The 13,008-nt window shown below is 44.1% G+C and overlaps 2 protein-coding genes across 2 annotated transcripts; one reads left to right on the top strand and one right to left on the bottom strand.

Annotated features, from left to right (window-relative positions):
* Nucleotides 1–2,325: 2,325 nt before the first annotated feature.
* LOC135383361 (uncharacterized) lies at nucleotides 2,326–4,398 on the bottom strand. Its single transcript, XM_064612849.1, has 6 exons — nucleotides 4,118–4,398; nucleotides 3,888–3,982; nucleotides 3,691–3,805; nucleotides 3,476–3,555; nucleotides 3,023–3,242; nucleotides 2,326–2,425 (listed from the first exon to the last, which is right to left on the bottom strand). The coding sequence occupies exons 1-6, from the start codon at nucleotides 4,308–4,310 to the stop codon at nucleotides 2,340–2,342; spliced, it is 789 nt and encodes a 262-aa protein (XP_064468919.1). The 5' UTR covers nucleotides 4,311–4,398; the 3' UTR covers nucleotides 2,326–2,339.
* Nucleotides 4,399–4,679: 281 nt separating this feature from the next.
* LOC135383360 (uncharacterized) lies at nucleotides 4,680–6,174 on the top strand. Its single transcript, XM_064612848.1, has 2 exons — nucleotides 4,680–5,204; nucleotides 5,301–6,174. Exons 1-2 carry the CDS (start codon nucleotides 4,764–4,766, stop codon nucleotides 5,736–5,738), a joined length of 879 nt encoding a protein of 292 aa, XP_064468918.1. The 5' UTR covers nucleotides 4,680–4,763; the 3' UTR covers nucleotides 5,739–6,174.
* The last annotated feature ends 6,834 nt before the right edge of the window (nucleotides 6,175–13,008 follow it).

Here is a 13,008-nt window from a genome sequence, read left to right as displayed (position 1 = left end):
TGTGCTCTAATGAAATTGTGACTCGCATTAAGGGGGGATACGAGTCAGGCGGCATCTCCGATTCACGATTTTTTCGCGTGTAGATGGCGCCACACCAACATACGGGTCTCAGCCTGGAGGAAGCTGTAACCATTACCCTTAGTACAAATAACTCACTCCTCCGCAGGATTGTGTAGTCCCATAAACACGTGTGACCTCCTTGACTATTGAGATGCAGAGATCTCACGTCATGTTTGGGTTGCCAAGGTCAACTCAGCTACAGAAAAAGAAGGAAAGAAAGAAGGAGGTCCCGACGAAAGCCAATTCTTCCCTTTTGTCCCTTTGTGGACTGCATCTGGTGACTTCTTGGTGTTATGCTATCTTAGCTTGTCTGACTTTCTGAACACAGCGCGGAGTCCAAATGTTATATTTCGTTGGCCCTCGCTTATTTATATTCACCTGCTGATTTTTCTTTGGCGCTGAGTTCTCACACTAGAACATTTTGCGGACGCATTTTGTATTTATGGCGGAATGTTTGTATTTAACTGACAATTCTGTTTTAGTGTATTTACTTTGCGTCTGTGTGCAACTGAATCTAAATTTATTTGTCGCTACAAACATTAACCGAATAAGTCCTTCGAAACCTAGACAAGATAAGCCGTGCAGCAGACCTTTGCATCTTGTCTTCTTTCTTTGTTTTTTCTCGGATAGCGCGTGGATGCGCAGAGATCCAAGACTGCAGATGCGTACTCTAAATAAGGTGGAACTAATGTTTTGTTTGATTGATTTGTAAAAGAAAAAAATTGAGATGTTAGTCCCGAGCCACTCGGGACTAATGCTTTATATGCTGTTAATTTAATATGTTTTGTTGTACCATGGCGAAATTTCCTTCTTAGTATCCGCAGACTTCGAGTGGCTTTCGAACACATATGGATATCCCATCTCAGAACTTTCCCTCTAAATTTGCCGCCAGCAATGAGAAGGGTGCAAAGAAGAAGCACAGACTGTCGGCTGCTCCCAACGTGAGGCCACTTTCTTCAATATGTGTAGTTCGTCGGATTGTTCCCACTTTTCTGTTCAGCTGTGTTGTTCGTAAATGACAAAGGTCTTAAAATTACCAGTGGCCTCCCCTCTTCGGCTGAACAAAGCAAACAAATAAATAAAAAAGCAGAGGACACTGATTGCCTGCACCGTATGCTCGAATCAAAAGTTACAGAAAAACAGGTGCGTACGACGCACTCCACGGAGCTTTGAACTCCTTTCCAACAAACGTCTTTCCAACAAACGGCGGCGATCAAACGGCATTTGACCAAACGACGTTCGATGAAATGGGCGGACACAAAGGTTTAGTTAATTTACTTTGCGCCTCTGTGCAAGTGAACCTCAATTTGGTCCTTACAACATACATGTATCCTTCGAAACCTAGACAAGATATCAGAAGGCCGAAACTTAAAAGGCCGAAAAATTAAAACATCGAACATCAGAAAGCCGAAAATTCAGAAAACCGAACTATCAGCAGGCCGGTAAGGCAGAGAACCGAATTACCGTAAGGTCGAAAAGTAAGGAAGCCAAGATACGGAAACTGTTATTCCAACTGCGATAAAAAATGAGCTCTACAAATTAAGTAGGATAGACTTGTTGAGAATTAATACAGGGAATAAATCATTTCACCCAACTTCCCTTTAAATAACGTACTTTCGATCACTTAGGCGGAAAACAAAAAGTAAGAGTAGAGATGACTGTGTTATTGCATGTGTTTATTGTACACGACAACAATAACGTTCGGGTTGCCTAATGTATAGAGCGACACCATCTCCTCTAAAATTCATTGAGTAGGTCACTGTAGGTGGTACAAGTCATTCGCTGGCAATCACCCACCAGGCACTTTCTTTTTGTATACATGTCCCTAAGAGTCTAGGCAGCTAAGACTTGCAAATGCAGGTTGCAGTATATCAGTGCAACTAGTGTTCTGTGAATTTTGGGAGCAAGCCTTTTTTTTTTTCAGAACCTGCCATTTTTTGGGTCAATACACCCAATAAGCACACTTCTTTTGGGTGTAATATGTGACACCCTTGTTACACCCATCATTGGGGTGTAGCATTTACCCCTTACAAAAACTTGTATGACCAGTCCATAAAATGTCTATTGACATTGGCCAATACGTGTAAAAAGGAAGTCCATATGATGTCTATAAACTTCCTGTGAAATTTCTATAGAAAGTCTACTCAGAATTGGCCACCAACATCCTATTGAGTATTTATTGAAAAACGTCTATAGAGAAATGGCAATAGAATATCTATAAGCTTTCAATGGAATACCTATGTACCTAATGACAACACACATGGGTACAGATTAAGACTTTATTTTCCCTCCCTTACAAGAAGGCTTGATAAGCTGTTCTTGACTTTAGTGTCGTCCAGTAGCCCGAAGCTGGATACCGTGTAGGCTGGAACAACGAAATATAACATGAGGTATCTCAGACAATACAGAGCTAAATGCAGGTACAGTGCAAAACTTTCTGTAATGCCTGACAACAGTGTTTGGAAGACAGCAATGAACTCCTGCCGCCTGGTAAAGGTAGTTCACGAAACATGGTAATCCCTGTTGCACTCAAAGCACACTCGCAAGATAAGTTTCACATCTAATGTGATACACCAAAGGATTTTATCCTCCTGAAACATGGGCCACAACCATCTTGCGGATACCTTTCTTAAGAACTTGAAGAAGGCTGTCAAGTGCCGAATTTGAAACATCTCATCTCTTCACAAAGTAATTCAGGAACGGGAGAAATGTTTTAAATTGAAGAGCTCGGAAGACCAGTACCAAAGGTGGCCAAAACAGCTTTGAAATAAAATTAGAAGTTTTGAGCAAACACGTGGACAGCACAAGGCCCAGGTTGTAGTGAAGGCTCACAAATGCTTAGAGGCAATGCTCAGGATGGCAGTAGCTTAAAAATGGCCAAATAGGGACCATCACAACATGCCTAGTATGTTTCATAATTCTGTTGGATGAAAACACCACCAATGAACACAGCAATACTCACAAATCAGGGCGTTCACTCTAGTGCTATCCAGTGCCTCCTTCACTGCCTTGTCTTTGTGTGCATTGCATGCAACCCCAAACAGGGACCTTCCCTTTAGCTCGTCCCCGGTGAAGAGGACACGCAGAAGGGCTCTGGCAAATTTGGTGGGTTGTCCTGTGCAGCGGCTCTTCAGGTAGGTGAGGTGGTGGCTTCCCACAAGGACACCACCACAGATATCCACCTGAAAAACCAAGAGACATTTAGTTCTACTTTACATATAGACATGTATTAGGATTACAGTTTTACATTTTTTAAAGAAGGTATATATATCCCTGTTTCTTGCTTGCACATATGCACATACACATCTGACATCAGCATGAAAATCTGATTAGGCAGCAGTGCACAACAAATAATGTAGCAAAAGATTGCAAGAAGTACTGAGCGTTCCATCCCATGGGGAGCACGAGTAATTACCTGTGGCTCAGCAACCACTGGTGAAGAAGACTGGCTAGAGTCAATCATCTTTTTCAATCTTTTCAGCATCCTCGCAGAATCTGAAAAAAATATAAAAAATAAATAAAGAAAGAAGAAAAAAACTCCATTCATCCCACGCATCTCTGTGGTACAGCACTTGTTTTACAGTATATTCCGGACAAGACAACGAATTCTGCCACAAGAGGGAAACTTACCAGCTGCCCCTTCTGCCTTTTTCAGCCGTTCTTTTAGTGCCTTGTTTTCTTCTTTTAAGGCATCAAACTGCGAGCGAAGCGAATCAAGCTCTGCAAGATGTGCGCAGCATGGTTCCTAAAGAGAGAAAATCATCACCTCAACATTCCAAATAGGATCATAAAAGGGGCCGTCGTAGGTATAATTTGAATGAACTCACGTTTTCAACATTGGCTCCTGGCGCTTCGACATCATCAGAATGCAAATATTGCTTAACAATCTTGGTCCGTTTCCTCTCCATCGCTGTTTCCGAACCTACGAGCAAAAAAATTAAGGTTAACCCTAACCATACACCTTTATGCCTCTCGTTACCCGAAACAGTTTACAAACACAATTTCTGACTACAGTATGATCAGTAAAGATATTGGAAGTGAGAAAATAAGTACTTACCGACAGCCAAAACGTAACCGCGAGAAGGTGTAGCGCTTTCTTTCCACTTGACAGAGGCTTTCTGGTGTTTAATGGTATCCACGTGGGACGGATACACGGAAAGCTGCCTGCCTAAATCGGCGTCCACAATGGCTTTAATGGGATAGACATCCCACTGTGCAAGACGCGGCCACTTTACCAAGATGTGCGACATTGCTGGCAATATCGCGAACGACGTGAAATTATGAAAACAGTCCAGCTGGAAATGGCACCAAAACACAACTTTCACAACGTCGCAGGCAAGGGAGGTTTGACGTTGGATTGACTTGGCTTATATGGGTATTGGGTGGACGAATGGATGCCCCCTAGTGGGCCCGTTGCTCTGAATCCTTCACAAACAAACATGTACACACATATATATAACATAACACAAAATAATATTGCAACAAAACCTTAGTTTAGAAATTAGTAGCAGCATAATATCCTTAAACACCAAATTCGTTTGAGAAAATTCTGGCTGTGACAGCGAGTGTACCGTATCACGTCATAAGCCCTATAGGAATCAACATTCAACTTGTCAACATCAAGCACGATACGAAAACAGTTTTGCCTTCGTCGAACAGAAAAAGGTGGTGGTTTTGCTCCTTGCGATTATTGCCATAATGTGATGTCGGCAAAACGGAGGTACAATCAGAGCCCGTGGGACCTCAGCTCCCCTTGTCCGAGGCGGACTCAGTCTCGAGAGAAGAAAACGAGACTCGAAATCTCGAACCTGAACAACGTGCAACACACAAATGAAACCGATGCTGGTAACGAAGAAAGCGAGCGCATCACGAGCTCCGAAGAACGTGACCTGCTGATTTGTTGCAACGAACAGCGACAGTTCCCAGCGGACAGCGACGACAGCGACCGCACGGTACCCGATGGATGCTTTGAAGGAGGTCCTTCGCGGTCGTCGGAAGCATACCATAGTGACAGGGAAGATTGCGACGCCATTACCACCCATGACCGCGACGATACTGCATATGACTCCCACGACACCGACGACAGCGCTGATGAGTCGTTATATGAGGAAGAGCCAGCGCAGGAGGAACCTATGGACGATCTTGTAAGTGTGTCTCCAGTACATTGTGAATTGTTTAATTTAGTACTGAAGTGGCGCAAAGCGGACAAGATTTGGTTACACAAATATTTTCTATTTCAGGACCAGCCCCTTTACAGTGGCTCAAAATTGACACGTCGAGAAAGTTTGCTACTTATTCTGGCCCACAGTCTCAGGCACCATTCTTCGAAAGAAGCAACCGAAAGCCTCCTGAGGCTTGTGGATGCCCACATTCCGGACACATCCACCCTGCCACTGTCCAAATACATCTTCTACAACCAGTTTGCCACCTGCACAAGGAACCACACATTTCACAGGTATTGCCCCACTTGCCACTCATATCTGTTGCAAGTAGGAGACAACGATACCACTACTCCTGCTACTGTCCTGTGCACTCAGTGTAACTGCAGTCAGAATATTGAAAAACTGATGAAGTCCGGATCATACTTCGTTATGTTGAACATTGAGAGTCAAGCACGAGATCTTTTGGAACAGTATGGCCTGCCAACACGAAGAAAAGAGCCTACTGGTTTCCTGTGAGTGGCCGTCCTTGCTGTAAATGTACTTCTAGCCGTGTCTTTTTTTCTCACGCTTTTAATTTAACATTTCGATACATGGGACTCGTCAACATTAAATGTCGTGTAAGCCTACTGGTTTCCTGTGAGTGGCCGTCCTTGCTGTAAATGTACTTCTAGCCGTGTCTTTTTTTCTCACGCTTTTAATTTAACATTTCGATACATGGGACTCGTCAACATTAAATGTCGTGTAAGCCTACTGGTTTCCTGTGAGTGGCCGTCCTTGCTGTAAATGTACTTCTAGCCGTGTCTTTTTTTCTCACGCTTTTAATTTAACATTTCGATACATGGGACTCGTCAACATTAAATGTCGTGTAAGCCTACTGGTTTCCTGTGAGTGGCCGTCCTTGCTGTAAATGTACTTCTAGCCGTGTCTTTTTTTCTCACGCTTTTAATTTAACATGTCGATACATGGGACTCGTCAACTTTAAATGTCGTGTAAGCCTACTGGTTTCCTGTGAGTGGCCGTCCTTGCTGTAAATGTACTTCTAGGCGTGTCTTTTTTTCTCACGCTTTTAATTTAACATGTCGATACATGGGACTCGTCAACATTAAAGGGACCGAAAAGTGAAAAATAACCCCCATATTTTTGCCCACTGTCGTGCACAACATCGTTGTTTGATAAGATACAGAAAGCATTACTTCTCAATTTCGCATATTTTTTACGTATAAATATTTCGAAGATTGCCGGAACATGGACGGTGCTGCCAGCGAACGGCGAAAAAGAGCAACTTGGGTTTCAGGTCCAGGGCTCCCAGGGATTGGTCAACCCTTACCACGTGAGAGTTAATTTTGTAGAGAACAAAGCTGACGCACATTATCTTACAGCTAAACACCATTTTAAAAATGACGCTCACTTCCATAGCTTTTACGTTAATAAAGCATTCAGCTACATCGCCGCTACGAGCTACGATCCGCCGCGCCATCTGCAAGGCCGTCTGTGTTATCGCGTTTATTGTTTACGTCGTGGGTGGTCGTGTTTGGTCGTGTTCGCGCGAAGAGAAGTGAATGACATGTTCGTGGTTGTTGTGTGAATTATTCGAGAGGCCTGAACATGCCTGGTGTAGTTTTGGTGTTAGGGGATGCAAAAATCATGTTCGTTCACCATCGGCGGCGGGCGTTTTCTACCACAAGATTCAAGAGGAGAGTGCGCGAAAACGAATGTGGTTCGAAACAGTCGGCTATTAGATGTAGCAGTCGTGTCGTGTCTGCTGAGCTCATTTTGCTGCCGATGACTAAGAAGATGCCGTAGAAGGCGAATTGCGAAGACGTCCGAAGGAAACTGCCGTTCAGTAACCAGTGATTTTGCTTCACCGAGGTGACGAGTTCAACACAACGTCTTAGGTATGTACAGGCGTCACACATGTATAAATTATAATATAGCGACGACGTATTCCATTTAACTTATGTTATCCTACTTGTCCCGTACTCAACATTGTCAACATCAACAAATTTAATTTTAGGGGCCTTCCAGTGTTGAAGTGGCGCAAAACTGTTTCGTGTGTGTGTGTGATCCAGGCACTGACATGACAGAAATAGCTGAAAACAGGTATGCAAAGTCCACAAATGGAAGCACTAGATTTGTTACGTGTTCCAGACTTTGTGACATTTTTTTTAGTCTTTGGACAGGAGCAGAACATTCGTATGACGTCAACAAGGGGAGAAGAAACTGATGAGAACTACTAGCTTGTTTGAAGGGTACAAGAATACTTCCTGTTGAGATGTAGTTGTGACTTTATGACTAAGGGACGCTAATTAATTTTCTAGAGATGCATCCTCTACACTTGAATGCCCAGTGAAACAGCAAACGTTCGTTGTCTTTGATGTCCCACTACTGGAATTGTTCAATGTGTGTCAGAGCTGCAGTGAGCCATGCAAGGTTACCACATCATATTGGTCCTAAATTTGCAGAGTTCCCCTATCTCGGACGCAACTGTCATTTCTCTTTATTGCTCTTCCGATCCTACCTTCTCAGAGATTAATGTGGTTCACCATACACTGCATGGGTACTGCCTTTCTCTATACTCATGCTTTCGGTTTCTTGTTCTGTTGAATAAATCTTCACTTGAGTTTGAGAGCGCTGTCTACTGTGCTTGCCCCTCATCTATATTGAGTGCTGTAACGGTATAGCACATCGACATGCCAACAGCCTACCAAACAACCTTGCTTAGTCCTACTTTTGGATGGAAACTACACGATGTGGTAACATCTACATATATAAAGTTTTAATCGACGGAGATTTGCTGTTTTTGTACAACCTTCATTGTATATTTCTTTTGTCTCACTTAGATGCCTGAAGAAATGTTCTGATCTTCATCAAGATGACAGGTCATTGTTCGATCTGCAGCATTATTGTTCCTGTAATCTTTTCACCAACAGAGAATACAAAAGTGAACAAATGGTAAAATATAACTAGCTTGTTAAATTCAAAAGGGAAAGACAAAACTGTTTATACGTCTCGTTTATTTTGTTGCAGGTTTCACAACTCTATCAAGTACGTCAAAACATCAGATGGCAGGAAGTCCTACTTTGTTTCCTATATCCCTGGACAATAAAAAAGAAAGATATAGTTTGAGTTGTGACAATATGTTGCTTCTGCTCTTATATTATATTTCAATTAAATGTTACGATGCATTTGTAGTGTACACTGAAGCCAGTTTCAATTCGCCGGGCTGTCAAAAGTACTTTACAAAAGTACATCTCAATTACAGTAACAGAGAACTTATGCAATAAATTATTTAGCCATTTTGGAGTACTATGCACACCAATGGTGCATGGTTAACTTTGAAACCAGGTCAAGGGTTAATAATACTTGAAGTCAGCCCTCAAGTCCTTCTTTACAAATGTCAGTTGGTGACGCGATAATGAATCAGTTACAAGTACTACTCCGTTTAGCAAAACAGAGTTAATTAAGTGTTAGATCCCAATCTTGGTTCAATTATTAGTTGACATGTGGAAACGTGGTCACTAAGTATACTAAAAGGTTATGAACACAGTTCAAGTGAATGACACTGATGAAAATTATCTTACTTACTCCTCACATGAGACTCAATTGAGACATGAGTATAACCTACAAATACATCTATGCCCACAGGTTACTTAACCCTCCAGGAACAAACTAGTAATTATAATATGCTGTTCTTGAAGAAATAAGGGTTTTCCGTTCAAGTAGCGCGTAAAGACCACACGGCGCTGCCGTGTATGTTGCCATGCTCTTCGGTTTCTCGGATGTATGTAAAAGACACTTGCAGTACTTCGCTGTCAAGGCACAGTATTTCGAAATATTCGTTAGTTCTGATGCAATCGTCTGTCTGCTTTTCACACGCATTCTCTACCCCTCGGCAGCAAAAACCGTAGTATCCATCCGTAGTATCCGTCGGTTTGCATTGCACACATGAACACCTGCACGACGAAAAAACAGCGCTTGTTTCGGCTTGCACAAGTGCTTCTCCCTGATGCACGGAAATTTCACAAAGCAGTTCATGTTCACGGCACGGTGAGCTACTGCTGAGGACGAATGTGACTCCGATTAATCTCTGGACGAGGAATCTCCTGCTGCGAAGAACACACTTTCCAGCACGCTAACGCACGAACAACAGTTCTGTGTGAGCGACAGTTCTCGAATGCGGAATTCCAGCGCACTCATGTCCAAGAGGCTCGACATTCTCGACGTCGAAAGTGGTCACAAATGCCCACTGCCATTTTCATTTTCGCCGGATAAGCGCCCGGAAGTGCGCGTATTACATGCGTCCTCGACAGATGGCGCGGGTTCATGCAATTGTTGACAGACTGCTCGGTTTCCTACTAGGTCCGTGGACATGCAATTATGGAAAATTCGATTACAGAAAAACTACAGCGATTTCAGCGGAGTTCTGTGGCGGCCCGTGTGTGATGACGAAGACGTGCCTCTGCTGCCACGCGCTACGGCTCTGGCACGGCAGTTCTACCGGCACCGTCCTAGCGTGAGGCCACGACCATCTGCCCGCTGGGACATTCCATCATCGCCGGTCAGGACTCATGTAGAGGGACACCACCTCCTCTACATTTGGTGACCCGAACTATGAACACCATGTTCGGCGTAATTCGGCCAAGCACCATCCCAAATTACTGCAAGCCCACCTCCGAAGGTACGGTGCAACGTTCTACCGAGGAACCGCTAGGCGACGACGTCAATTCACCGTGGCTCCACTCATTGCAACGCCCGACCGCGCCACACCATGGTCCTACCCACCTTACCCATCTACCCAGATCACGTCGCCATGGTCTCGCACTCTGCGTCACGTCGCCACACGCTTCACGATGGCACTCCTCGGGCTACCACCAGCGGCACCTTCCCGAGCATCACGCTCCTGTACCGGTCGCGGTACGCCGCTGTCGACCGCGCCACCCGCATCTGCTACGCCAGCGGTCAAGGAACCCTGCCCGCCTCGCCTTCCCACCTGGCTTTTGTGCAACATAGTGGCAGTCCAGTCCATCCAATTGCGGTCAAGGGGCACCAGGACCAACGTTCCACCGGGGTCACGCACGGAGGCCACAGTGAGTTTACTCCCGGTCTCCACGTGCTTCACGATGGTACTCCCCGGCACTCTCCGTGGTGACAACACTACGAGCTCAACGCTCACGAACCGGTCGCGGTTCTGTCGCCCCACTCTCTTATCACTTCGGCCTACATGCATGCTCTCCGCTTTGGCCCGCCCGTGGAACCCTCCCGGCCAGCTCTTGTCCGCACCGTTCAGCCCGCCACTTCTGCCCACTCATCACAAGACGCAAGACCAGCCGTCCCTGTACTGCGTGTCGCCCGTCTTCCTCCTCTTCCTGTATCGACGCGGAATCTCAACCGCCAGCTCTACACCGCTCCGCGTCTGAGGGGGGGGAGTGATGTGGCGGCCCGTGTGTGATGACGAAGACGTGCCTCTGCTGCCACGCGCTACGGCTCTGGCACGGCAGTTCTACCGGCACCGTCCCAGCGTGAGGCCACGACCATCTGCCCGCTGGGACATTCCATCATCGCCGGTCAGGACTCATGTAGAGGGACACCACCTCCTCTACAGTTCTTTGATATTTGAACTTTTGAAGGTTCAAGCTTTTCGCTGAACATAAAGTTCAGATAGGTTTATATTCACTTTTCGGTCCCTTTAAATGTCGTGTAAGCCTACTGGTTTCCTGTGAGTGGCCGTCCTTGCTGTAAATGTACTTCTAGCCGTGTCTTTTTTTCTCACGCTTTTAATTTAACATTTCGATACATGGGACTCGTCAACATTAAATGTCGTGTAAGCCTACTGGTTTCCTGTGAGTGGCCGTCCTTGCTGTAAATGTACTTCTAGGCGTGTCTTTTTTTCTCACGCTTTTAATTTAACATGTCGATACATGGGACTCCTCAACATTAAATGTCGTGTAAGCCTACTGGTTTCCTGTGAGTGGCCGTCCTTGCTGTAAATGTACTTCTAGCCGTGTCTTTTTTTCTCACGTTTTTAATTTGCCACGTCGATACATGGGACTCGTCAACATTAAATGTCGTGTAAGCCTACTGATTTCCTGTGAGTTCCCCTAGCGTCTTAGTCTCATTCTCTGGATTTTTTTTATGTTCCGAAGAATTGCATGCTCCCTATGTTCTAGTTCCTTTTTGGTTCAGAATAATTGTGACAGGAGTGTTTTTACTTGTGGAAAATATTTTGCCTGTCTTTTTAAAATACAGTGTTTATTGGTATGCACGATTATGCTCGGTTGAGGTTGATTTTGCGGCTTTCACTGACTCGCGTAAAATACAACTTTTGCAGTACTAGTGCTGTTGCCAGAGTCTTTGCTGTGCCATGTGGTCGACATGATGAGGAACATCAGTCTGGTGTGAGCCGTAATATTGGTTCTTCCCAATTGCGATCGTTCTGTGCTTTCGTCGTCACGCGTTGACCCTTACTCTGAGCATTGGCTGTTTGTGATCAAAGTGTGGTGCCAATGCCATGTACTATCATGTAAACTCTAAACATGTTTTTATTCGCAATGTATTAATTTTCGCGAATCACGCGCTCAGTCATTTTCGAAGTTATTTGCGAGTATTTAATTTCGCGATTGTAGGGCTGCTGCCTTTCATGGGATCTTCAAACTGCGTTCGCGAATAAAATTGTTCGCGATGTTTTAGCGGTCGCGAAATTAGCGAAATTAATACATCGCGAATAAAAATACGTTTACAGTATGTAGGCAACAGATTGACAAAAGTCAATATGTTGTCTACAGACAGTCAATGCACAACAGGCAATAGCCAGAATATAAATAAAAAGTTAACACATCGTCTTTAGAATGTCTATTGATAACTGTCAATAAACAGTAGGTGTCAATAGGAAGGCAATAGACGACATATTAAGTACATAGGATGATAAAAGAAAGTCAACCGTGGTTTTTGTAAGGGAATAAGGGTGTGAGTTATCTAACACTTACACTCATAGGGGTGTAAAAAAATTACTGTGCAGGTGACATTTTTTCCGGGGCACGTTTCTTCAGGGAACATTTTTTTCCAGGGCATATTTCTTCAGGGAACATTTTTTCAGGGGACATATCTTGCGGGGACATTTTTTTGGGAACATTTTTTTCATGGACCCGCCCGAGCCTGGGACAGTTACGAGCACTTATGAGATATTGATCTAAGACATTAATCTAACGACATGTTTGTGTGTGAGACTACATACTTCACTCTGTAGGCTAAAAACTAAATAAGCCGAGAGCTCGGAAGACCGAACTATCGAAAGCCAGAAGCCACCAAGAAATGAAAAATATATATTCGAAAAGTTACATCTGCTACATAATGTAGTTCCACAACGCTGTGCTCAGGACAGGTATTGGGAATTAATGCGCTAAATGCTTTTTATGCATTTAAAATAACTTTGTATGACCTTGTCCAGCGCATGCCACTTTTTGGCACAATCCCTCGTGTACTGCGGTTGATCTTACAGCTGTGGATAGAGAAAGAGCTTCTTTTGAAAAAGTTATTTTAAAAAGTGAATTTCTACGTGGATTCTTTTTCAACGTTTTATTCTTAAATTATTTATTTCGCAGACATCCTCTTGGCCTTATTTTTCGGCCTTTCCATAATCCAGTCTTCGACTGTTTGATATTACCTCATTAAAAAAATAGAAAGAAAGAAAACTGTCTTTCAATTTCAACACATCGGGAGAGCTAATGATAACACCACTCGGTCTCACTGTGCCTCACCTCCCCCAACCCTACCGTTCATTTTACGTGCA

The sequence above is a fragment of the Ornithodoros turicata genome, chromosome 2 (genome assembly GCF_037126465.1).
Source record: "Ornithodoros turicata isolate Travis chromosome 2, ASM3712646v1, whole genome shotgun sequence".
Lineage (NCBI taxonomy): Eukaryota > Metazoa > Arthropoda > Arachnida > Ixodida > Argasidae > Ornithodoros > Ornithodoros turicata.
The sequence above is the reverse complement of the archived record's forward strand: the minus strand, read 5'-3'. Positions and strand labels throughout refer to the sequence as shown.